The sequence below is a fragment of the Stomoxys calcitrans genome, chromosome 2 (genome assembly GCF_963082655.1).
Source record: "Stomoxys calcitrans chromosome 2, idStoCalc2.1, whole genome shotgun sequence".
In the NCBI taxonomy this organism is placed as follows: Eukaryota; Metazoa; Arthropoda; class Insecta; order Diptera; family Muscidae; genus Stomoxys; species Stomoxys calcitrans.
In genome coordinates, this window is record NC_081553.1 from 99881885 (window position 1) to 99909880 (window position 27996).

The 27996-nt window shown below is 36.3% G+C and overlaps 1 protein-coding gene and 1 non-coding gene across 7 annotated transcripts in view; one reads left to right on the forward strand and one right to left on the reverse strand.

The window, feature by feature from the left end:
* LOC106093567 (paired box pox-meso protein) overlaps positions 1-27996 on the forward strand; it is a 213676-nt gene that overhangs the window by 123225 nt on the left and 62455 nt on the right. The window contains exon 2 of one of the 6 annotated variants that reach the window (XM_013260646.2): positions 2054-2095. The exons of the other annotated variants lie outside the window; for them this stretch is intronic. Coding sequence (XP_013116100.1) covers positions 2054-2095 — 42 coding nt within the window. The remainder of the gene's footprint in view (positions 1-2053; positions 2096-27996) is intronic. 6 annotated transcript variants of the gene reach the window in all.
* LOC131995397 (small nucleolar RNA snR190) lies at positions 3627-3811 on the reverse strand. Its single transcript, XR_009397461.1, has one exon. It is a non-coding gene; the product is annotated as a small nucleolar RNA snR190 (small nucleolar RNA).

Below are 27996 nucleotides of genomic sequence, written 5' to 3' on the forward strand. Positions count from 1 at the left end.
CACCTAAGTATGCCCACTTACCGATTGGGACAATATGGAACTCAAATGAGAGGTATTTGTCAGTAGAAAACGAATATGATATCAAATTTTGTCACCAAACCTCAAGGATGTCCCTGATAGTAATCTAAAGTCACTAGGGTAAAGCAATCAGGGGGAACGCCCTACCGCAAAACCCACCCATACCATTAAATTTACTGATATGGTCAATATGGGTGTCAAATGAAAGGTATTTAAGAGTAGAGTGCAAACCTGATATATAATAACTCGACCTCAAGTGTCGCGGGTCCGTCCCCGCCCTAAAAGCCGCCCAAAAATGCCATATTTACCGATTGGGGAAGTGTGGTTATCAAATGAAAGGTAATTAGAAGTAGAATAGGAAAATTATATAAAAATTTTGGGTCTAGTCTCAAGGCGGCCGCCCCACCCCAAAAATCACCACCAAACGGACATGTAGGCTAATCGGCACCTTATGGGATTCAAACGAAAGGTACTTTGGGGTAGAATACGAAACTTATATAAAAGTTTGAGATCTATATCTAGGCGGGTCACAATATTCCAAACTATAGAGGATTGTTTTGCCCGATTTCGCTGATATTTAAAACTATGGTATAAGGTCCCTCTATAGCCAAAATAAATATCGGCCCAACTTTATCGGGTTTCACTTGTTTTCCTACCCACCACCTTAGGGTGGGGGTGTACTAATCTAGTCACTCCGTTTGTAACATCTCGAAATATTGATCATGGACCTTATAAAGTATATATATTCTTGATTGTCTCGACATTCTAGATTTTCTTAAAATTCATTGAAATTCAGTTTTAATATTTAAGAAAAAAAATATTTTTTTATGTTTTTAAAACATAACAAACAAAAACTCTTTTAATAGTCATGTGCTGAACCACCCTTATATACCCCATGGCCGCCAGGAACCATTTGATCTTGTCATCATTATTTGAATTCCTGCACTTTTTCCCGCCTCTTTTTTTTCGTCTTTGCCCGCCTTTTGTAACAGACCCGTTTGGCAAGCATGTGTTAAGATTTTCAACCAAAGCCATAGAGTGTTGCCACCCTCAATATAAGTGGTTGCTCTTTTTCTGGTTGGCGAAGCTCTCTTGAGAATTTATTTGGCTATGTAAAATTTAAATATGTTTACAGAGTAGCATTTACATGATTTACGATGTCATTAATTTCCGTTGACAGATGAACATGTTGTCGCTGAGATAGTTGTCGCGAGCTGCCTGTGCTTGGTTTGCCTGCTTGGCATTTTGACAGTTGCAAGCCATTTATATGAAAAAACGAGAAACAAGAAACTATTCAAGAGGGTTAAAAGTATTCACAAATATTTTGATTTAAATGGTTTGTTCAAACATTTATAGGAGAAGGAAAAGAAAAAAACTCCAGCGATCATTTCACACATTATATAATGGCAAATAAAACCGAAGCATGAAAAAAAGAACAAAACACTCAAATCACAAAACATTGCAACTTGGGGAATCAATGAACAAACAAATTGTTATGATGTTGAAAAAAACAATGTTTTATATATTTCGCTTTGTTCTTTTGTGTTTTTTTTTTTATTTTTATTTTTGTAACAATGAACTTATTTGGCTGCAAATATTACAACATTATCGCACCAGGGTCTTTTTGTCGCTGGCTGTGTGCGTTGTTTTTTTTAAGGTTTTCTCACAGCACGATCATCATCATCATCATTATTCCGTCTATGTGTATGGGAACTCTATGGGATATTAATAAACGAGAAAGAAAAATTTACAATAAACAACAATAGAAGTGAATAAAACTGGCGTTAAATGATCATAGAATGCTATGTCAATTAGTATATTTTAAAGTTTTTTTTGGTTTTTGTTTTAAAGGGAAGGGAATGTTTTCCTTTTTTGGTCCTTTATAGTAAAAAAAGTCTTCTTTTTTTCACTTTTCTGCTTTACTGTTAGTTACTAAGCCGCACCATAATCTAAGCTTTCAATTTTTGTTCTCCTTTAATTGGTGTTTTTCCTTTGATTTCTTATTTTTTGTCTTTTTCTTTTATTTATTTATTAGCCCCCTTGCGGCCAGACTTAGAGCCTTATTGTTATAGTACAGGTAAACCATTCGTTCATCATATTAACCCCTTCTAACCTCTTCCAACTTCAAGAAAAACTAACTCCTAAAACCATGAGATAATTTTTCTCACTCTTTCAACTATTAATATTAAAAAATTAAATTAAGATGTGGTAACTCTGTTTCAAAACAGCTGTTTAACATAACCTCCAAAAATGCCGTTAGTTGGGAAAATCCCAAAAATGATCTCATGAAAAAGAAATTTTAAGTTTGTTTAATCCCTTTAGGAACCCAAAACGTCCTAAATTGTATATGTTTCAGTAGAATATGGGGGGAAATGGTATTTTATTTTTCGCCATACAGTGTATAGGTGTGAAACACAACCAAGCTATTCTTTGCACCCAACTGAGTATTAAAGAGTAGGTATATATTTAAAGCCCCATACAACAAACCACAACACCATATAGCATTGTATGTCTGACAACTGCATGTATACCCAGAGTCATGTAAAATTTCATGGTTCCTATAAAATTTGCTCCAAAGGAAATATTTAAGAAAATTTTCTTTAAAAGACAATTTTTTAAAAAATTTCTCAAAAGACAAAATTTTCATGAAATTTTCTCTACAAAAGAAAAAACGATTCTCAAAATTTTCTCTAATAACAAAATTTTCATGAAATTTTAAAATTTACATAAAATTTTCTTTTAAAGGTAGATATTAAGTTCAGTTTCCGCAGTGAAACTCCATATAAACAAAATAGTGAAAAAAGTCAGTGAAAATTTTTCATTTGTGGTACTAAGTTCTTCATGAAATTAAAAGAATTTTCATAGCGTTTGCATCATTTTTTGTATGAGGTGTTTTGTTTTTAATTTCGGAAACTGTGCTTAATATGGTTCAAATCGGTTCATTACTTGATATAGCTGCCATATAAACCGATCTTCCGACTAGACTTATTGAGCTTCTAGAGGGCGCAATTCTTATCCGATTTGGCTGAAATTTTGCACATATCGTTGAGGAATGACTTCCAACAACTATGCCACATATGGTCTATAACAGTCCATCAGCTGAAACTTTTTATGAAATCTTTCTTAAAGCAAAAATTTCCATGAAATTGTCTCTAAAGAACAAATTTCCAGGCGCAAGGGTAATAAAAGTATCTTTCGCCAATGGCAAGGGTGATAAAAGTACCCTTACCCAAAGGAAAAGGGTGATAAAAGTTTCCTTTCCCAAGGGACAGGGTAAAAAAGTACCCTTCCTCAAGGGAAAGGGTGATAAAATTACCGTTTCCAAGGGCAAGGGTAATGAAAATACCCTTCCCCAGGGGCAAGGGTGGTAAAAGTACATTTCGCCAAGTGCACGGGTAATAAAAGTATCCTTCCCCTAGGGAAAGGGTAAAAAATTAACTTTTCCCAGGGAAAGGGTAATAAAAGTACCCTTCCTCAAGCGCCAAGGTAATAAAAGTACCCTTTTCCTAGGGAAAGGGTAATGCAAGCACCCTCCCCCAGGGGCAAGGGTAATAAAAGTACATTTCGCCAATGGTAAGGATAATAAAAATACACTTCCCGAAAGGAAAGGGTAATAAAATAACCCTTTCCCAAGGAAAAAAGCAATAAAAGTACCCTTCCTCAAAGGAAAAGGGTAATAAAAGTACCCTTCCCTAAGGGAAAGGGTAAAAAAGTACCCTTCCTTAAGGGAAAGGGTAAAAAAAGTTATCTTTCCCAAGGGAAAGGGTAATAACAGTACCCTTCCTTAAGCGCCAAGGTAATAAAATTACCCTTTTCCAAGGAAAGGTACCCCAAGGGCAAGGGTAATAAAAGTACCCTTCCCCAAGGGCAGGAGTATAAAAGTACCCTTCCATAAGGACAAGGGTGATAAATGCACCCTCCCCATGGGCAAGTATAATAAAAAACTATTCCCCAAGGGAAAGGGTAACAAAAGTTAACTTTTCCCAAGGGAAAGGGTAATAAAAGTACCCTTCCCCAAGGGCCAAGGTAACAAAAGTACTGTTTCCCAAGAGAAAGGGTAATAAATATACACTACCCCAAGCGAAAGGGTAATAAAAGTACCCTTCCCCAAGGGCAAGGGTAATAAAAGTACCCTTCCCCAAGGGCAAGGGAAATAAAAGTACGCTTCCCCAATGGAATGTGTAATAAAAGTACTCTTCCCCAAGGGTAAGGGAAATGAAAGTACCCTTCCCCAGAGGCAAGGGCAAAAAAGTACCCTTCCCCTAGGGCAAGGGTAATAAAAGTACCCTTCCCCAATGGAAAGTGTAATAGAAGTACCCTTCCCCAAGGCAATGAAAGTAAATTTCCATGAAATTTTCTCTAGAGACCAATTTTCCATAAAATTTTCCCTGAAGACAAAATTTCCAGAAATTTTCTCTATTGGTGTGTGTTGAAATCTTTGGCTTTCCTTTTACAATTGTATCTCCGAACACTGAGTTCGTTTTGAAAGTGAAACAAACAAAAATTTACTCTAAAGGCGAAATTTCCATGAAAACAAAATTTCCATAAAATTTTCTCCAAAGACAAAATTTCCATGAAATTTTCTCTAAAGACAAAATTTCCATGAAATTTTCTCTAAAGACAAAATTTCCATGAAATTTTCTCTAAAGACAAAATTTCCATGAAATTTTCTCTAAAGACAAAATTTCCATGAAATTTTCTCTAAAGACAAAATTTCCATGAAATTTTCTCTAAAGACAAAATTTCCATGAAATTTTCTCTAAAGACAAAATTTCCATGAAATTTTCTCTAAAGACAAAATTTCCATGAAATTTTCTCTAAAGACAAAATTTCCATGAAATTTTCTCTAAAGACAAAATTTCCATGAAATTTTCTCTAAAGACAAAATTTCCATGAACTTTTCTCTAAAGACAAAATTTTCATGAAATTTTCTCTAAAGACAAAATTTCCATAAAATTTTCTCTAAAGACAAAATTTCCATGAAATTTTCTCTAAAGACAAAATTTCCATGAAATTTTCTCTAAAGACAAAATTTCCATGAAATTTTCTCTAAAGACAAAATTTCCATGAAATTTTCTCTAAAGACAAAATTTCCATGAAATTTTCTCTAAAGACAAAATTTCCATGAAATTTTCTCTAAAAACAAAATTTCCATGAAATTTTCTCTAAAGACAAAATTTCCATGAAATTTTCTCTAAAGGGTGACAAAATTTCCATGAAATTTTCTCTAAAGACAAAATTTCCATGAAATTTTCTTTAAAGACAAAGTTTCCGTGAAATTTTCTTTAAAGACAAAGTTTCCGTGAAATTTTCTCTAAAGACAAAATTTCCATAAAATTTTCTCTAAAGGCAAAATTTCAATAAAATTCTCAACAAAATACTTTGCCTTTTGGAAAATCTTATCCCTTGTATACCCAATATCATTATGGCCTATTGTGCTTATACAGCAATCTCATAGGCCTATCTACACTCGTACTCGCATCCAACCTATCAGCCTGCTGTTGTTATATTTATACCCATACCTATATATATATATATAAGAAAATGCACTTTTTCTTAGCAATTATAATTGTGACGCTTAGACAAAACTCAAGTCAACTGTGTTGTTTAATTAATTTCAAGTGAACTGCAAATAAATTCATCAAAAAATCACAAATGAGACTAAGAAAAACGAAAAGTCAGCATGGCACAAGACAACAGTGGCGACAACGTTGACAATGTTGGCTACAATACACGAAGTAAAAACCAACCTCAATCTGAAAAAGACATTTTATAAAAAAAAAATAAATAAATAATGAAAAAGCAAAACACAAGATACGAGTCAAGCGAGAGCCATGTAAAGTAAAACCAAAAATCAAAATCGCAACAGATTTCAGCCATAAATACCATTGGTGGAGGGGGGTATGGCCCACTCCACCATACCCAATGTTGCGAAGCAGTGTACGAGATACAGCTGGTGACTAGCGGACTTACTGACTGACTGATTTGCCAACAATGGCAACAATGTAGAAAATCGAATACACTCAAGCAAAAAAAAAAACAAGGGTGTTGATTACACATGCCTAATCAAATGGAATGATGAGATTTATTGGACAATAAATTGAAGGCAAACAAAAATGTTTAACATTTTCAAAGTTTGTTAAACAAATTTTTCATATTAAAACAAGTAAAAAGGCGTTAAGTATGACCCGGCCGAACTTTGGATACCCACCACCTCGGGCACATACGTAAACCACCTTTCGTCATAATCCAGTGAAAATGCATAATTTATGCCCCCATAGCAGCTTTATCGAAATATGGTGCGCTTTGAACCAAATTCGACACGGATGTCGAGAAGCCTAACATAAGTCACTGTGCCAAATTTCAGCGAAATCGGATTATAAATGTGCCTTTTATGGGGCCATGACTTTAAATCGAGAGATTGGTCTATAATGCAGCTATATCCAAATCACAACCGATTTGAGCCAAATTGAAGGGGCTACCGAAGGGCCTAACACAACTCACTGTCCCAAATTTCGGTGACATCAGACAATAAATGCGCCTTTTATGGGTCCAAAGGGCCTTTGAAGGGCCTAACACACCTCACTGTCCCAAACTTCGGCGAAATCGGACAATAAATGCGCTTTTTATGGGCCCAAAACCTTATATCGAGAGATCGGTCTATATGGCAGCTTTATCCAAGTCCGAACCGATCTGGGCCAAATTCAAGAGGGCTACCCAAGGGCCTAACACAACTCACTGTCCCAAATTTCGGTGACATCGGACAACAAATGCGCTTTTTATGGGTCCAAAACCTTAAATCGAGAGATCGGTCTATATGGCAGCTATATCCAAATCTGGACCGATCTGTGCCATATTGCAGAAAGATGTCGAGAGGTCTAACTTAACTCGCTGTCCCAAATTTCAGCAAAATCGGATAATAAATGTGGCTTTTATGGGCCTAAGGCCCTAAATCGGGGGATCAGTCTATATGGCAGCTATATCCAAATCTGGATCGATCTGGGCCAAATTGCTAAAAGTTGTCGAAGAGCCTAACGCAATTCACTGTCCCAAATTTCATCGACATCAGACAATAAATGCGCCTTTTATGTGCCTAAGACCCTAAATCGAGAGATCGGTCTATATGGCAGCTATATCCAAATCTGAACCGATCTGTGCCATATTGCAGAAAGATGTCGAGAGGTCTAACTTATTTCACTGTCCAGAATTTCGGCGTCATCCGACAATAAATTCGCCTTTTATGGGCCTAAGACCTTAAATCGAGAGATCGGTCTATATGGCAGCTATATCCAAATCTGAACCGATCTGTGCCATATTGCAGAAAGATGTCGAGGGGCCTAACTTAACTCACAGTCCCAAATTTCGGCAAAATCGGACAATAAATGCCCCTTTTATGTGCCTAAGACCCTAAATCGGCGGATCGGTCTATATGACAGCTATATCCAAATTTGGACCTATCTGGGGCATATTAAAGAAGGATGTCGACTGGTCTAACACAACTCACTGTCCCAAATTTCAGCAAAATCGGATAATAAATGCGGCTTTTATGTGCCTAAGACCCTAAATCGGCGGATCTATCTATATGACAGCTATATCCAAATCTGAACCGATCTGTGCCATAATTCAAAAAGATGTCGAGGGGCCTAACTTAACTCACTGTCCCAAATTTCAGCAAAATCGGATAATAAATGTGGCTTTTATGTGCCTAAGACCTTAAATCGGCGAATCGGTCTATATGGGGGCTATATCAAGATATAGTTCAATAAAGCCCATCTTCGAAGTTAACCAGCTTATGGACAAAAAAAAGAATCTGTGCAAAGTTTCAGCTCTATATCTCTGTTTTTAAAGACTGTAGCGTGATTTCAACAGACAGATGGACAGACGGACGGACATGGCTAGATCGTCTTAAATTTTTACGCTGATCAAGATTTTATGTACTTTATAGGGTCTGAAATGGATATTTCGATGTGTTGCCAACGAAATTACGAAATGAATATACCCCCATCCTTCGGTGGTGGATATAAAAAAATCATCTGGCCACGTACACCGGTGATAAAAGTTTCAAGTTTTCAACACCATAATGTTTGGAGTATCAGTACTGGTGGGGCTCATATACACTGTCGGCTATGTGGTTTAAAATATTACTCACACATACATACAGAAGGCAACTTTAAATTTCTTCCATTTGTGTATTTTGATCGCGTTTTCTAGTCTACCAAGACTATCATTAAAAAGATTTGTCATATGGATTAAGGTGCTCTACTTACCCATAACTAATGAGTACAGTGTAGAGCACTGAGCATCGGAGTTCAAAATGGGTCTCTTCTAGCGTTTTTCCCCATTTGTTTTGGAGGATAACAATTCCAATTTTGTTTTTAGAGAAGATTTTATTGAAATTTTGTCTTTTGAGGAAATCAAACTAAAATTTTGACTACAGAGAAAATGTCTTCTTTACCTTTCCAACATTTTTGCTCGAGTTAGCATTGAGTGTCATTGTTGTTGAAAAAAAAACTAAAAAAGATACATTAAAAGTAAAATTTAATCAAGTTGTATGTATGTAGCCATGTTCAAGGCAATATGAACAAAATCGAAAAAATCACTAAAAAAGACTTGGCAAAACTGTAAAGAGGGGGAAAACTACAATGTCATTATTAAGGGGTTGTACTTCCAGACAAATGGCATGAAATGAAGCAAAAAAGCAACATTTTCCCTCGGTATGGCACAAGGGCTAACTTATCCGAGTACGTAACGATACACACATGTAACTGAAATCAAATAATTTAAAATTTATTTACAAATATGAGGCAATATTTTATAGTAGATCAAAAAAAAAAAGAAAATCTCACCATGCCATGTCAATAACAAAAAACGCAGTCGAGGAAATAAAACTAAACTATTGGCCATTAAAAGCCTAATTAATATTGTCTTTTGTTGAAACACCACCCAAAAGAAAAAAAAATCAAAACTCAAGAGATAGAAAGAAAATCAAAGAGAACAAAAAAAAAACGCCACATATCATAAACTATAAATTCTGGGAAATTGGCAAAAACAATCGACACCATTGTCTCGAAACGATTTAGTTTTAGTGCGCCAATATGCAGGGATTTATAAAAGACCAGACAGACGCATGGACAGACTTTCGACTCGATTGAGATGGCCATTTCATAGAATATGCCAACAAACAAACACTCGCCCATACATGTATGCTTGCTGTTGAAAGAGAAATCGTTTTTTTTTAAATAGTCGCAGAGGGTGGGTTTTGCGAATATGTTGGAAAAAAAAGTGCACAGAGCTTTTTGTTGTCATATCACATCGTCATCATCGACAATGTCGTTGCTGTTTTGTTGCCTTTTTTTTGGGGGGGAGAAGACCCATTACCATTAAATCACACAATCTCATAGCAGCACCAAATATATACTTCATTCAAAGACCATAATAAACTGCTACGACTAATTCTCGGAATTTGTTTTTGTTTTAAGAAAAAAATTTAATGGCTCTGATAAAACGGCGAAAACCGCCACAAAATCAAAATCGACAACAAAATGGTTGAAAATTAACATAAACTCAGTCAATGTTATCATTATCCCATGATGATGAGCATGTGAGAAGAAAAAAGCAAGCGTTTCAAAGGAAAAAGAAGAAAAAAGGGATTATTGTTGGTAGATTTATAAATAAAATCCAAAAATTTTTATATATAAAAAAATAAAATATAAAAAAAAAATTTTGAAAAAAAAATTTTTTCAATTTTTGTTGAGGAAAATTTTCTTGAAACTATGGTGTTTGAAAAAATTTTTTTTTCGACTTTTTTCTTGATAACATTTTGATCAATAATTTAGCTCGAAGTTAGAAACAATTTTATTGAGATTTTGCTTTTGAAAAAAAAATTTATAGAAATTTAAAAAAAAAAAAAAATTTATAGAAATTTTTGAAAAAAAATTTTATAGAAATTTTTTTTCTGTGGGTTGATTGCAAATTTTGCCCATGAACATTCTCTTGAGGAACAGGGGCAAACTTCTTATATAGCAATCAGTGCAGTCCGATTCAAGTTTAAGCTCAATGATAAGGTACCTCCTTTTTATAGCCGAGTCCGAACTGCGTGCCGCAGTGCGACACCTCTTTGGAGAGAAGTTTTTCATGGCATAGTACCTCACAAATGTTGCCAGCATTAGGAGGGGAAAACCACCGTTGAACATTTTTTCTGATGGTCTCGACAGTATTCGAATCCAGGCGTTCAGCGTCATGGGCGGGCATGCTAACCTCTGCGCTACGGTGGAATTTAAGTTGATTGCCCTCTTAATTTGATCATTGCAGAGAAACATTCTTTGAAATGTTGTTATTAGAAAAATTTGTGAAATTTCGTACCTTCATGAAAATTTTTGTTGAAAAAATTATCAATTTGTTTTCGTTTTTTATTTAAAACAAAACAAGAAAAAACCTTTAAAAATTTTAGGCAAAATGTGTTGTGCAAAATGCATTATGCAGGCTATAGTGATCGCAATTTCGGCCTTACCAAAGTCCTCATCAGGCTATTTTGCCACTAAAAGAGTACATGCTACAGTGATCGCAATTTCTAATCAAACCAAAGGCCTCATTAGACTTTTTTGCCACTAAAAGATTAAATGATACAGTGTTCGCAATTTCGGCCTTACCTGTTTTGCCACAAAAATATTACATGCCACAGTGATCGTGATTTTGACCATACCAAGAGCCTCATCAGAGTGTTTTGCCACCAAAAGATTACATGCTACAGTGATCGCAATTTCGGCCTAACCAAAGGCCTCATCATAGTGTTTTGCCACTAAAAGATTACATGGTACAATGATCGCGATTTCGCTCTTACCAAGGGCCCCATCAGACTAGAACACCATACAGCAGGAACGTAGCCAGGATTTTATTTGGGGGGGGCTCATATTGGGGCTTTAAAACAATAATAGGTATGTATATGCGCTATCATTCAAAAATAGGATATTTTGGGGGAAGGGGGGCTTGAGTTCAATAGTTCCCCTTCCTCCTGGCCACGTCCCTGGAATAAAGCATAATACATACATAGAGTTATGAGTAAAGCCACAAATTAAAAATTATTTTTTTTTCACCCAGTTTTTTTTTGGTTGAATTTTTGAAGTCCCGTCCACCAGACTAGAACACCATATAGGAGGAACGTAGCCAGGATTTTATTTTTATGTTTACGCGCCAACATTCGAAAAATATGATTATTTGGGGGAAGAGGGGCTTAAGTCCAATAGTTCCCCTTCCCCCTGGTCACGTCCCTGCCATAAAGCATTACATATAGTTCTGAGTAAAGCTACAAATTAAAAATAATTTTTTTTCGCTCAGTTTTTTTTTGTTGGATTTTTGAAGTCCTTCCACCAGACTACAGCACCATATAGCAGGGACGTAGCCAAGATTTTATTTTTTGGTGGGCCATATTGGGGCTATAAAACTATAATAAATATGTTTACGCACCTATATTCGAAAAAGAGGAATTTTGGTAGAAGTGGGGCTTGAGTCCAATAGCTCCCCTTCCCCCTGGCCATGTCCCTGGCATAAAGCATTATATATAGTTCTGAGTAAAGTTAAAAATTAAAAATTTTAAATATTTTTTCACTTTTTTCATTTTTTGTTGGTTGGATTTTTGAAGTCCCGTCCACGATTTATTTTTTTTTTTTTTTGGGGGGGCTCATATTGGGGCTATAAAAGAATAATAAGTATGTATACGCGCCAACATTCAAAATATAGGAATTTTGGGGCAGGGGGGCTTGATACCTATAGTTCCCCTTCCTCCTGGCCCCGTCCCTGGCATAAAGCATTTCATATAGTTCTAAGTAAAGATACAAATTAAAAATTTTTTACTCGGTTTTATTTTTGGTTGGATTTTTGAAGTCCCATCCACCAGACTACAGCACCATATAGCAGGAACGTAGCCAGGATTTTATTTTGGGGGGCTCATATTGGGGCTATAAAACAATAATAAGTATGTATACGCTCTTACATTCGAAAAATAACATTTTTGGGGGAAGGGGTCTTGAGACCAATAGTTCCCCTTCCCCCTAGCTACGTTCCTCGTATAAAGCATTACATTTAGTTCTGAGTAGAGCTGCAAATTAAAAACTAAATTTTTTTCACTCAGTTTTTTTTGTTGGTTGTATTTTTGCAGTCCCTTCCACCAGACTACAGCACCATATAGCAGGAACGTAGCCAGGATTTTATTTTGGGGGGGGCTCCTATTGAGGCTTTAAAACAAGAATATGTATGTTTTCGCGCTAACATTTGAAAATTAGGATTTTTTTAGGGGAAGGAGGGCTTGAGACCAATAGTTCCCCTTCCCCCTAGCCACGTCCCTGGCCTACAGCATAACATAACGTTCTAAGTAAACCCACTCTGTTTTCACCTATTTGCTTTTTTTTTGCAATACCATCTGTTAGATCTGGTTTTGCCACCTGTAGTCAATAGTAATCAATTAAACATTTTATGCCTTTTTAAGTCCCCGACTACAAAGGGGGCTTTACCACTCTCAAAAATGTTTGCAACAATTTTTGGCTTTTGATGTTTTGACAAGTAACAAATTTGACAAATATTTTCTTTGATCCAAACTGTCATATTAATTAACAAATTAGTCACAATACACTGACCATAATCTATGACCATACAACGACAAACACACTCACACACTCATACCAATGAGTTGTGACAGGCTCATTAGCTTTGAGCGAATTTTGACAAAAAGCAAATCAAATAAATACAGACAGATTTATTCCTTTTAAAAATGCTTACCCCGCTCATCAGCACCTCAAACCTCCAATTCTTTGTGCCATCTACAAAGAAATTATAATAATTAATATTGAGAAGATGAAACAAAAAAAAAAAATAGAAAACAAAAAAAATCAAAACGAAAAAATATTTATTATAAAAAAAAATAAGTTCAGAAAATCAGTGATGCGTCCTAAACCAATTACAGAGGCAATTAACAATTGTTAACTAAGTAGAACCAATTTAAGATGGTCGGCCGGCTGAACGACCGGTCGGTCGGTCGCTCGTTGGGCCAAGCCAAACGATTGATCGGCAACATGGAAGGAACAGCAGCAGCAGTGGCAGAAAAATTAGATTAGAAAAATCCCAGCTAGCAAAAATAGTCTAGACAGGGCTGGCTGCAAGGGGATTTAAGAGAGAATTGATGTTTCAAAATATAAACAAACACACACACACATACACACATACACAATTGCATCCCTCAATGACAAATATAGAACAACGTACGTTTGACACCGCATTATCTGCGTAAATAAAGCACAAAATTACCACAAAAAATAAAATTTTTTGAAATATTTATTGAACTGATAAGCTGTCACTGTCGGACAGAATGTCCGTCCGTCTTGCTATACATTTGAGTTTACTAGTCACTGCTGTTTGTTTTTCTTTTTTTAACATTGAAATTTTTGCAAATGATTTGATTTCGATTCAAATCGTATGTTCTTTTTTTTCGTTTGGTTTGATTTCTTCAAATCTGCTTCTGAGGCATTTCAGATGATGAACAAGCGACAACAACACAAACAAGACATAATTAAGTCAAGTGTACAATGTTCTCATTTTATGCGTAATTGAATTTAACAAATTGTAGAATATTATTATAAGAAAAAAAAATATATAACACAAACTTGTGCAAAAATAACAAAAACAAAAAAACAAACAACAACAACTTATATAGACCCCTCACCAACTTGTGATTTGAAATTAAATGAAGTGCATTAAAATTTATATATAAATATAATAAAACTTAAAAGCCCATGACTTAGGTCGACAATAATGGGCTAGGGGTTTTACTCACATTTTCGAATTGAAGCACTAGAAATAAAACATTTTTATTTTAAAAATAAACCAAACAAATTAGTTTAGATATTCAAGGGCAGATGTTTTTTTTTTTTGTATACAAAAGAAAAACGAGAAATAAAATATTTTTGTTTTAAAAATAAACCACAAATTATTTCAGATAATCAAGGGCAATTTTTTTTTGCTGAAACTTTGTTTTCACCCTGAAACTTTTTGGTAAATTTCAAATTTATTGATTTTTCATGATTTATTTTGAGGACTTAAATGCTTCCAAGCATGACTAATAACCACTTTTTTTAAAGTACGCACTTCTGACCTATCAAAAACATGCAGACATACTAGTAAAAGCATGCTAAGTTCGGCCGGGCAGAATCTTGGGAACCCACCACCATGGATTCTGCAAAAAAAAATCTTCCAGAAACCGAACAAGGATGATCGTGAGACGGCCTTACATGGGAGCTATATCAGGTTATAGGTTAGTTTGGACCATACTAGACAGAGTATTTAGCCAAATCGGACAAAAATTGGGATTTGTAATGACTCAAGAAGTCAAATCGGGAGATCGGTTTATATGACAGCTTTATCAGGTTATTAAGCGATTTGGATCGTACTAGGAACAGTTGTTGGAAGTCATAACAGAACACTACATGCAAAATTTCAGACCAATCGGACACAAATTGTGGCTTCCAGGGGCTCAAGAAGTCAAATCTGGAGATCGGTTTATATGGGAGCTATATAAGGTTATAGACCGATTTGGACCGTATCAGGCACAGTTGTTGGAAGACATAACAGAACACCGTATGCAAAACTTTGTGGCTTCCAATTGGATGTTATGGACTTGGAGGTTATATGGTTCTAACGGGACGGAACCACACAGCGAATATCACAGTCAATTTATTGGAGGACTTGTTATCTCACAAAATGGTCCAGTCGATTGGCCGCCTCGGTCATGCAATTTGAAGCCCTTAGACTATTTCCTGTGGGGTAACATCTAGGCCGCTAACAGGCTTAGGTGTATGTCCATAGCGACATAGGGCTGCATAATATGCGCACTCTCTTTTAAACCTAAGCTAACCCAACATTTTTTTTTTAAATTTGATAATTTTTATAGAAAATTTCTTCAAGATATGATTTTGATAGAGAGATACGTGTTTTTCAGTTTTCTTTTTTTTTTTTTTTGAATTTTCCGTCCGTTGATTTTTTTCTATTTAAATTTCCCATGTCTAAACAGGTAAACATTAAAAACAAAAAAGTTTTCCCTTTTTGGTAAGTTGTACAAACAATTTAGTAAAAGGTTCCACCCCATAAAATGCAATGACCGTTACAAATTTATCGCTACAATTCATGAACCATTGACATATAAATTTTTACTCTCAAGTACTTTAAAGGTCTCAATGAATGAGGACACTTTTTGTTTATTAAGGGGCGACAAATGAGTTGTGAGTTTTGATTTGGCATCATTATTAGGGATAGATATTCGTATACTAAAGAGTCATCAGAGTCAGTCTTCTCTGCGGAGAAAGGGATGCAACAAAATGACTTTTACAAATATTGTCAAATAATTTCTGAAAAAGTCTTTACATGTGAGTTGTTGTATCAAGGGAATATTTGTTACCAAATGAAGGTTATTTTAGAGACCAAATTGATTGTGCTGTATGGCGAGGGGGGAGGAATACTCGTATGTTTCATTTTGCCATGTCAACTGTTGAGTTTGCCCTAGCACCACCATTACCAAGTTCATATGGTTCTTCGAGAGAAGAAGGGAATTATGGGGAAGGACGGACGGACAGTCATAAATTAACAACATATAGCAGACAACATCAACATGTAAGCCAGTTACCCGTAGCATTATCGGCCCTTAAGTGCCTTGTGACGATTACAGTGTGATATTGGCAGCCAGGCAAACGAGTGGTGTTTGTCGGTGGCTCTGGACTTGTGAGTTGGTGGTGGTAACTGATAAAAACATCTGTTATTGTATTTTTTTCGAAGGTTTTTAATGCGAATTGTAATTACATTTTTCGTTTGAATTAATAGCAACTAGTCGCTCATCGTTGCTTTTTACACTGACATTTGTCTTTGGGTTCTTTAGTCTGTCCTTGTGAGCCACTTGTTCAAAGGTCAATCAAACAGAAGGCCAAGTCAAAAACACCAAAAAAAAAAATTAAACGCGCCAAAACAAAAGCCTATTCAAATTTAATTTCAATCATTATGTCTAACATTGAATTTTCCTCACTCTCAGGGTACCTACCTCAACATCTAAGCCCCAAACACTTGGCATTGTTTTGTGAGGCCCCCAAACACCAGCACTCTAGGCAACTGCCAACAAAACTCAAACAAAATAATTCCCAAGTCTGAGATTAGTTTTTGGTGACGTTGTTGTGTTTTGGGCTTTGACTTTTGTTGTTGTTGATAATTTCACCTTTGTTGCCGGCTGACTAGCAATTTTTGTGTTTTTTTTTTTTTGCTTTTGCCTTATCTTATAAGGCAACTAGAATGAGTCATTTTTTGCTCGTTTTTTTTTTTGTTTAATAAATTAAATATTCATTTTAGAACCTTAATGCTGCTGGCACTCTTGGGAGTATTTTCTGATTTTCTTCACCAGCGTTAATTTGTTGGCAATCTGTTTGGAGAGTAGTTTTTGTGTATTCATTTAAATTAGCACGTTCAATTGTTAATGTTGCATATAATAAAATGTGAAATAATTTCACTGAAAATACACACACCTAAAGATATGAAATGTAATAGAGTGGGTCAAGATTATGTTAAAAAAATTGAATTTCAATAACAATTTCTTTAAAAATCAAAATACTGCAAATATAAGCTGAAAAAGTTTCGGAACAAATCCTGGAAGGAGTTCTGAAACTCAATGGAAGATAAATCCCAGACCTCAACAAATTTACAAATTTTGACCATGACCATTCCACATTACCCATGAACAGGAACAAGGGCAAACTTCTCACATATCAATGAGTGCAGTCCGATTCGAGTTTAAACTCAATGATAAGGGCCTCCTTTTTATAGCCGAGTCCGAGTGCGACACCTCTTTTAAACAGAAGTTTTTACATGGCATAGTATCTCACAAATATTGCCAGCGTTAAGAGGGGAAAATCACCGCTAAAAATTTTTTCTGATGGTCTCGCCAGGATTCGAACCCAGGCGTTCAGCGTCATAGACGGCCATGCTAACCTTTGCGCTACAGTGGCCTCCCAGACCTCTATACTGACAGAAAAATATGTTGTAAAATCATGCACAATGTTTATGAACATATGTTGTTGTAGATATTATCAACATGCGGAGATGATTTTGTGGCACACATTGTTGATTTTATGCAACTACAGTTAGGAATACCCTGCAAAAAATGTTCATAAAATAGCAAGCACTAACAATTCTGTGTGCATATTGTAAGCTCTACCATAAAGCGAAATCGAAATTAGTATGAAGTTCATCAATCCTAGCCAGCGACGATTGATGAACTTCATACTAATTTCGATTGGCATAGACCATAGCCTTAGCATTGCTCCACAGGAAATAGTCTAACGGCATCAAATCGCACGATCGATGCGGCCAATCGACTGGACCATTTTGTGAGATAACAAGTCCTCCAATAAATTGACTGTGACTTTCGCTTTAGGGCTCCGTCCCGTTAGAACCACATGTCCTCCAAGTCCATAACATCCAATTGGGGCCAAAAATATTCTGTTATCATTGAACGGTAGCGATACCCACTCACAGTAACGTGCCGGTCTTGATCATCATGGAAGAAGTACGGCCCAATGACGTTGCCGGCCCATAAACCGCACCAAACCTTCATTTTTTCAGGATGCAATTCGATATGTTGAAAACGGAATGACGAAACTAATATACGTCCATTCTATGGTGGTGGGTGTAAAAATCAATTTTTGTTTGTACGTTTCGTATAGACTCAAAAACTGCTAAACCAATTTTCCGGAAATTTTCACAGATGATGCAGAATGTTCCCGTGGTGAAAATATGATACATTATTTGATGTCTGATTTTTGCAAATCTTGGAGATCGTGGGAAGCCAAGGGGACTGTCCCACCCCTAAAACCCGCCCAATGGATATATAAACTAATCATGACAATATGCGACTCAAATGAAAGGTAATTGAAAGTAGGAAACGAGTCTGTTATCGAAATTTTGGACCAATTCTGATATATATATACCGATCATGAGAATATGGGGTTTAAATGCAAGGTCTTTGGGAGCAGAGCACGGACTTGAAAAATTTCAAAATCAATAGTCTAGAAGTCCGCTGCAGCCTCAAAACACTCTCCAAACTGGACTCATCTACTAACCACGTGAATGTGGGACTCTAATGAAATGAATTTTAGAGCAGAGCACGAATCTGATATCTAATCCCCCAAACTAAACTTAGTTACACCCATGGAAATAAGTCTGCTGATATCAGCAAACAGTGTCTGCTGATATTTAACTAAAAAATTTTTACTTTTTTTATTTTTTACCATTTGAAACCAGCAGAAAATGTTAGCTGTTTCACCAAAAAAAATTACTGCTGTCCAATTTTTAGCAGACTTTCTGTTGTTACAGCTGACATTTTTTTATGTTTTTACTAACAAATTTCTCTGAGTGTACTAACCATTGTAATATGGGATTCTAACTATAGGTATTTTAAAGTGGTGCGCGATTCCACATTTGAGGCCCAATGAGTGAGGAGCCGCTTCACCCAAAACATCCCCATATCGGATACATGTACCGATCATGACAATATGGGGCTTAAATGAAATGTCTTTTCGAGGATCAAGTGTCTGGAGGGTCGCCGCACCCTCTAAAATTCCCAAGTTGGACTTATTTACACCCATGGAAATAATTCTGCGGATATCAGCAAGCAGTGTGTGCTGATATTAAATTTAAATCGTAATCATTTTTTTTACTTTTGACCATTTGAAAACAGCAGAAAATATTTCCTATTTTAGCTAGAAATCATTGCTGTTCCATTTTTGGCAGACTTTGTATTGTTATAGTAAATATTTTTGCTGTTTTACTAACAAATTTCTCAGAGTGCACTGACCACTGTAATATGAGACTCTAATAATAGGTATTTTGGAGTAGAGCACGAACCTTTCACGAATACTTTCAAGGCCAAGTGTTCAGCCCACCCCCAAAATACGTCTCAAACCGAACATAATTGCCAACCATGTCACTATGAGGCTGAAACGAACGGTTTTCGCGAATAGAGCACGAATTTGATAACCACATTTTAAACCAAATGACTGAGGGGCCCCAAAACTCACCCAAAAAGGACTTATTTTCCCACCATGGCAATATAGGACTCAAATAAAAGGTATTAAAGAGTGAAAGAGCGAGCTGGCCCGGTTCAGTTAGTTTTCTATAAAAATTAAATTGTGGACAATATTTTCTTAGAACTATTATGACAAAATTTTTAATAAAAAATCAACCACGTCGTGAGTGTTTCACTTATCACGAACCATAAAAGCTAGATTTTCGCCTAGTGCCCCTCAGATACAGCAGCCTCTGAGTCATTGTTTATACGTACCTTCGTCAATCTACTCACACGTCTTGGTATCTTTGTATCTCAAATACACCACTAGTGAATCACTTCTCTGTAAACTTAACAGCCAGCGTTTTGTCCAGTGTCTACAGGAGCCACTGAGCCATGGGCAGGAGTGCGTGCGTTTCTTCTTTGAGTCTGTGCGCACATCCCGGTATTCTCGTTTCTCAATCACGACGTGAGTGAATCACTTCTCAGTAACCATAACAAACAGCATATTGCCCAGTGTCCCTCAAACGCAGGGACACTGGGCAATATGCTGTTTGTACGCCATTGTTTGTGCGTACCCTCCGTCCATCTACCCACACGTCTAGACATCCTCGTGTCTCAAAAACACAGCGAGTGAATCACTTCTCTCTAACCATAACAGCCAGCGTCTTGCCCATTGTCCCTCAGATACAGGAGCCATTGTCAACGCCCACTTCCCGGTATTCTCGTTCCTCATTCACGCCGTGAGTGAATCACTTCTCTGTAACCTTAACAGCTAGCGTTTTGTCCACTGTCCCTCAGACACAGGAACCACTGAGTCACTGCGTAATGCGTATCTTCTGTGCGTCTACGCTCTCGTCCCGGTATTCTGGTTCTTCAATCATGCCGTGAGTGAATCGCTTCTCTGTAAGCATAACCGCCGGCTTTTTGTCCAGTAACCCTCAAACAACACGGCCAATGAGACATTGTTTGTGAGTATCTTCCGAGCATTTACGCACACATAACGGTATTCTCGTTCCTCGATCACGCGGCGAGTGAATCAGGTTTTTGTAGCCATAAAGTAGCGTCCCTTCTGTCCATTTCCTTTATTTTAGAACCTCAATCGTTTTGTAAGTGAATCACGTCTCTGTAACCATGACAGATAACGGTTTTGCTCAGAGCCCCTCAGACGCCGGAGTCACTGAGCCATTATTTGTGGGAAATTTTTCTATTTTTTACTCACTCGTTCCCTTATGCTAGTGCCTCAATCACGCCGTGAGTGATTTGCGGTTTTGTAATCATAACCACAGGCATGTTGTCCAGTGGGGCTCAGGCACAGGGGCCACCGCCTGCTCATCCTGCTTGTCCGCTTACCGATACATCTTGGTCACATAATCCTACCGTCACATCACAACTGAGGTACGGTCCGCGTCTGTGTCCGATAGACCAGGATCCGCTGAGCCACTGCCTTACCTCTTCTCAACTCTGAAAAAGACTCCGACTGCGGGTAATTCTTTGAATTTAATTCGCAGTATAAAACTTTGACTTCGCTTCCTTCGCTTCCGGATTTTGTGGGCCGGTCCTAGACCCAAGATAATTAGGATAATATGAGACTGTAATTTGAGTATATATAGGATATTTGGGCCCCCATAGAGCAGAGGTTAGCAAGTCCTATGACATCAGAATGGACGTTTGAAAGTAAAAACAAATGCTAAGGCATATTTTTTGGAATTTCTAATTTCTTCTAAGCTTGAAAACTTAAAATCAATTTTTTTAATCATGTTTACTTCGCTTGCATTATTCGTAGTTTTCTAAGCTCTATTCCTAATTTTTATTTTATTTTTTTTTTTTAAATTTTAACCACTCACGCCTCTTTTCCAAAAGTACCTGTTCCCAAACTCTAAGCCCATAACTATGTCTTAAAAAATACACAACGCTTGGCTAAACCACCGAATTTTTACCCTAAGAATTCGTTTCGTCCATCTCTCTGTCCGTCCGTCCGTCTGTCTACATTCAGACAGGCAGACAATATTAAACATTGCTCTTGCTATCCCTTAAACACACGTAGCATTTTGGCTTACAAGCGCAAATGGTTAAATAAATAGGCGAACAACAAACACTGGCACTGGATGGATGCGCAGCTGCCACTATAACCTATGCTCACTCGAATGGTGTAAACATTGTCATTATTATTATCCTCATGCGCATGACAGCCATGATGATGATGCTCATCATAATAATCATCATCATCATCATCATCATCAGGCTACTGCTACTGTTATATGAGAGTCAAGAGTGGTTAGAGAAGATGTATGATATGGATGTTAGCATTGGGTATCTCTCACATTCTACAACGGAAGAGTAAACTAAAAGAGTCATCGTAGGAAGACGAAGGCGACCATTATTATTGACAGGCATATGAGTGGCTGTTCATAAAAGGAAAATAAATAGCTGTGTAGCTATAGAATTTGCGCCTGCGCATTGTGGCATGTAAACAGAATAATAGCATCACTTATGCCATGATAATAAAACTGACACTGAGAGTCGAGTCGAGTCGTGTCGAGTCGCTTCGAGAGCAGTTGCCACAGGGTATGCATCTCTTGGTAGAGTTTTCAGTTTACCTTCAGTTTTACCTTTTGTATGTGGATTTTATTGTGTTGTTTAAGTGTATTTGCTTTGTCTGAGTACCCATTACTACCGTGGAGGATAATATTTATGCCGAGACAACAGACAGTGATAGTGGTGATGGTGATGGTGATGCTGCTGGCTGGCACAGTGGCTTTTCTCTAAGTGGCAGTATCAATAGACAATTGCTGGGGTAACGTTTGGTGTTTGCTGTGTTGCCTTAACACATGTTAACTCTTAACTTAATGATGTCTATTTGACACACAGAGAAAGGAAAGACAGAGGCAGAGGAAACAGAATCCTTGTTTTGAAATGGGGTAATGTGGTGGAAGTACTCACCTGCCCAAGAGGAAATGCATTATGGGGGGAATGTGTTTTAAGTTAATCTTGGATTTCTGGTAATAGTTTAGGGCGGCAAATGTGTCTTAAGCTAGTCATGGCTTTCTGTTATAATTTAACACATAAAGGAATTTGGAACGCTTTCTACGTTCGGCTAGTTGAACAAACATTCTGCCGTAGCCAATTAAAGTAAAGTAAAGTTAGGAATTTGAGAGAAATTTTTGGTTTAGTTAAACCCTACACCACTACTGTAGTACAGGGTATTATAATTAAGTGCATTTGTTTGTAACACCCAGAAGGGATAGACCCTTTGAGAGATAGAGATAGACCCTTTGATAAGTATACCGATCAATTCAGAATCTCTTTCTGATTCGATTTAGCTTTGTCCGTCTATATGTCCGTCTGTCCATGTTAATTTGTGTACAAACTATAGGTCGCAATTTTCATCCGATCGTCTCAAAATTTGGTACAGGCATGTTTTTCGGCCTAGAGACAAAGCCTATTGAAATTGGAAAAAATCGGTTCAGATTTGAATATGGCTCCCATATATATTTTCGTCCGATTTTCAACAATAATGCAATAAAATGGTCATTTATTAATCGATTCTCTCGAAATTTGGCAGGAAGGATTTTCTTATAACTCTCGACATTACTGGCGAATTTCATATAAATCGGTTCAGATTAATGTATAGCTCCCATATTAATGTACGTCCGATTTGCAGTAATAATGCAATAAAAAGGTAATTTTTTAACTGATTCTCTCGAAATTTGGTAGGAAGGATTTTCCTATGACTCTCGACATTACTGGTGAATTTCATATAAATCGGTTCAGATTTATATATAGCTCTCATATATATAGATCGACCGATTTTCACTCCCAGAGCCACTGAAAGCGCATTTAAAGACCAATCTTCCCACAATTTTGTACAACACTTTCCTCGACAATTTCCACAATATCTATAAAGTTTGGCCGAAATCGGTTCAGATTTAGATATAGCTCCCATATATATGTTCGTCCGATTTGCAGTAATAATGCAATAAAATGGTCATTTGTTAACCGATTCTCCCGAAATTTGGGAGGAAGAATTTTCTTATAACTCTCGACATTACCGGTGAATTTCATAGAAATCGATTCAGATTTATATATAGCTCTCATGTATATATATCGCCCGAATTTCACTCCTAGAGCCACTACAAACGGATTTTTTGACCAATCTTGCCAAAACATTACACAACCCTTTCCCCGACGACTACCACATTATTTGAGAAGTTTTTTTGAAATCGGTTCAGATTTGAATATAGCTCCCATATAAATGTTCGTCCGATTTGCAGTAATATTGCAAGAAAGTGCTCATTTGTTTACCGATTCTCTCGAAATTTGGCTGGAAGGATTTTCTTATGACTCCCGATATTGCCGGTGAATTTCATAGAAATCGGTTCAGATTTATATATAGCTGTCATATATGTATATAGCCCGATTTCCACTCCTAGAGCCACTGCAAGCGCATTTTTTTGATCAATCTTGCTAAAATTTTGCACAACTCTTTCCCCGACGACTTCCACATTATCTGAGAAGTTTGTTCGAAATCGGTCCAGAATTAGATATAGCTCCCATATATATGTTCGTCAGATTTTGGGTATTTTGCAATAATGTTGTCATTTGTCAGCCGTAGTTATTAAAGTTTGAACATATGCTCGAAATGTCATACGGATTATTTAATAACCCATCCGAAAACATCCGCCAAAGTCCATCAGCATTGGTTCAGAATTGGATATAGCTCGCACATTGTACATATATGGTAAGTGTAGGGTATTATACAGTCGGCACCGCCCGACTTTTTCCCTTCCTTACTTGTTGTATAATAATTTTAATAATTTTTTTGTTTTTGTTTTAATTTTTTATTTTTTTTTTTACTTCTTTTACTTTTTTATTTATTTTTATTTTTTTTTTTTTTCATTTTTTTTTTTAATTTTCTATAATTTTTTTTAATTTTTCTAATATTTTTTTTTTAGTTTTGTTTAATTTTTTTATTAAATTTTTTTCTTTTATCTCCTCAAGCCGCCTCAAAATATCTCCCCTCCAACTTTTTTCAATTATAATTTGACTATGATAGAATAGATCCATCCCCCTTCCCTTGGTACTTGGCTAACAACACTTTCCTTTCAATTAGCCAGCAATAAAATTGAAATGAAAAAGTTTTGATTCTTATCCTAACGAGCAAAAAAGTTTTATATTAGCGTTAATGCATTTCCAGACAAACACACTCACACACACACACAAACTTTAACACACCCACAAAAAGTCAGCATTAATAATCATCTGAAATAATCTACCACAAACAAGTGATGATGATCGCAGAGCAGAGATAAGGGCGTAAAATAGCAACCGCATAATGCAGATTACTTAAAACCCCAAGATATTGAGATTATAACGCCACTTTTACTTTAGGGAGATGACAATGATAACAGATATGACAGACAGACGGACACAAAACCTGCTGTTATCCTTTTTTACATAAAACTCAGTGAGTTGGTAAAGTGAATGAATGAATAAATAATAATCCAAAGTCAGCCAAACAAAAAAACAGACGCTTTTATGAGATTTCCAAAATCCTTGGTTGAGTAGGTATGGCTTTATGTGTGTTTGTGTGGGTAAATTTTTGTCATCAAGTCGATGATATGGCGATGAAGAAAACCAGTCAATGTCACTTTAATTCTTCTATGCTTCTCATCGCCCATCGTGAGGGGTTTTCTGTTGTTTGTTGCACAAGTGAAATTGGATAAGTGACTGTGAGTGTGTCTGACTTAACTGTGTATACGATGTACACTTAACTTGCCTGTTTTGTTGTTTATAACAGCGCTACTATTATTGCTCTCCACTTTGACAAATAAAAATGCGTTTAATTCAATTATGCTGATACACACCCCTGCCTGTACTCACAATCATTTCGCTTACATACATACATATGTAAGCTTGCATATGCTTGATATTTTAGGTGAGATAAAACATTCACCAAAAACCCACAAAGCAACCAAACGACCAGTCAGCCAGTCACCCAGGCAAACAAACAAAAACTACAACAATAGCACGATGGGTTGAGTAGCCTGTGGCCTCCCCCCTAGTGTTGAGAGAGAGTATGCTGCTATTGTATGCTTGGGAGAGACTGCGAGGCGTATGAACAACACACAGCGGCAGCAGCAGCATTAATGCACAACATTTGCTGTTATGTTATGCGAGTAATTGACAAGCCAACAAAGCCCAACAGAAACACTCTCACACTTATTGTGAGTACAAAAAAAAAGCCACTGAGTTATATGAGAGTCCTGTTAGTTTGAAATAAACCAAACAAAAGCACTGCAGGCAGCCCATTGAGAGTAATGCTATTTTAATGCACATCATTGTTCTTAGCGCTAAACACGGGTATTTTTGTACTCATAATAGGGCTGTCAAATTAATGGTGATGAAAATTGTTAAATTTTAAGGAAAAAAAAGGAAAATCATATTATCGGTACCTCCCGTGGCGGGAGAAAAAGGGGCAAAGGAAAATCTTGTGGACATTTAATGCAATTAGGAAAAAAAAATTTCGATTTATTTAGAGAAGTGGCAAAAAAATTAATAAATTGAGTTGGCAAATTGACTAACGATACAAAGGTTACCATATTGTGATAACCATAGTTCTTACCGGGTTTTTTTATACCCACCATCGTGGGATAGGGTTTGCATCACATCGATATATCAATTTCCGACCCTACAAGACGATTTAGCGATGTCCGTGTGTCTGTAATCACTCTAAAACCTTCAAAAATTGAGATATTGATCTCAAATTTGGCACAGATACGTTGTTTTGATGCACGCTGGTTAAGTTCTCGAACGGGCCAAATCGGACCATATTTAGATATAGCTGCAATACAGACCGATCTCCCGATAAAGGGTCTGAAGCCCATAAAAGCTTTATTTATTACCTGATTTCGCTGAAATGTGAAACAGAGCGTTATTTTAAGCCTCCCGACATCTGACCTAAATATGGATTGATTCGGACTATATTTAGAAATAGCTGTCATATAAACCGATCTCCAGATAAAGGGTCTGAAGCCCATAAAGCTTTATTTATTTTCCTATTTCACTGAAATTTGAAAGTGTGAGTAGTTTTCCACCTCCTAACATAGGACCAAAATATGGTTCAGATCGGACTATATTTAGATATAGCTGCCATATAGACCGATCTCCAGATAAAGGGTCGGAAGCCCATAAAAGCTTTATTTTTTAACCGATTTCGCTGAAATTTGAAACAGTGAGTTGTCTTGAGCCTCCCAATATCCGAGCTAAATATTGTTAAGGTCGGACCATATTAAGATATAGCTGCCATATAGACCGATTTCCCGATAAAGGGCCTAAGGCCCATAAAAGCCTTATTTTTTAACCGATTTCGCTGAAATTTGAAACGGTGAGTAGTTTTAGGCCTCCCAACATAGGACCCAAATATGGCTTAGATCGGACTATATTTAGATATAGCTGTCATACAAACCGATATCTCGATAAAGGGTCTGAAGCCCCTAAAAGTTTTATTTTTTATCCGATTTCGCTGAAATTTCAAACAGGAAGTAGTTTTAGGCCACCCGCCATCTGACCCTTATGTGGTTAAGATCAGACTGTATTTAGATATAGCTGAGACTTTTTCCAAAAGACAAAATTTGTAATTAAAATTTTTAAAGTCAAAATTTCATAACATTTTCTCTTAACTCTAAATTTCTGTGAATTTTCCTTCAAATTCAAAATTTTAATGAAATTTTCTCTAAAGACAAAATTTAAAAGTTTTTATTATTCAATGACAAATTGCAATGAAATTTAAATATTTTGACTTTTGAGAAAATTTTATTTTAATTTTGTCTTTTGAGAAAATTCTGTTTAAATTTTGCCTTTTGATAAAATTTTATATACATTTTTTCTTTTGACAAAATGTTGTACAAATTTTGTATTAAAAAAATGTTATAAAGATTTTTTTCAACCTAACCTAAACTTACCTATAATGATTTTAGTTGTAGAAAAATTCGATTAATATTTTTTCTTTAAGTTTTTTTTTTTAATTTCCATCTTTAGAAAAATGTGATTGAAATTTCGTCTTTAAAGAAAATTTCATTCAAATTTGGTCCTAGGAGCAAATTTTATTGAAAATAGTTTGGTTCTTAACAGGATTCGAAGGCAAGAGTTAAGCTTCATAGACAGAAACAATAACCTAAGCACCACGGTGATTGCAATATGCATGGTGAGGATTTAACCTAAAGTTGAAATCCTTTTTAAAACGAAGTATTTTTAGTTTTAACCACAACCAAAACCCAAACCTTTATTACAAGGCCTTTACTTCATGCTAAACTCCTCATAGGGCATATATTGTTCAAAAATTTGGCATCCCTATTTCATTGTTGTTGCTACACAAAACTTTTAATGTAACCTTCGTCAAACGCTTGTCTATAAGAAGCTTATGCTTGTACGTGCGAGCGCACTGCTGTAATGTTGTTGACGAGTTTGTATCAATTTTTGAAGATAGATGTGATATGTTAGATTTTTAATGTGTTCGTTGGTTTCTATTATCGTTTAAGTAATCTTTGCCACCATTAAGTGATGTTGTTGTTTATATGTGTTTTAGCTCTCCCTCTCTCTCTCGCAATTGCAAGTAGTATAGGTGTTAGTGTGTATTTATTAGAGTTGCAAAAAAGCCACCGTTTTGTGTTATTTGCGTGTGAATATCAGCCAGCCTGATGCTGTTACTATTCACCACTCTGTCAGTCTTAAATGTAAGTAGAGGTGTGTATGTGTGTGTGTGTGTGGTGCTCTGCCAGCCATCCCGTTGTGTGTTCGACATCAAACTCAAAAGTTTGTTTGCAAGTAAATATTAAACATGTTTCATACCTACCTTTACACCGGGCCTTTTGTATTTTTTTTTTTGTGCCAAA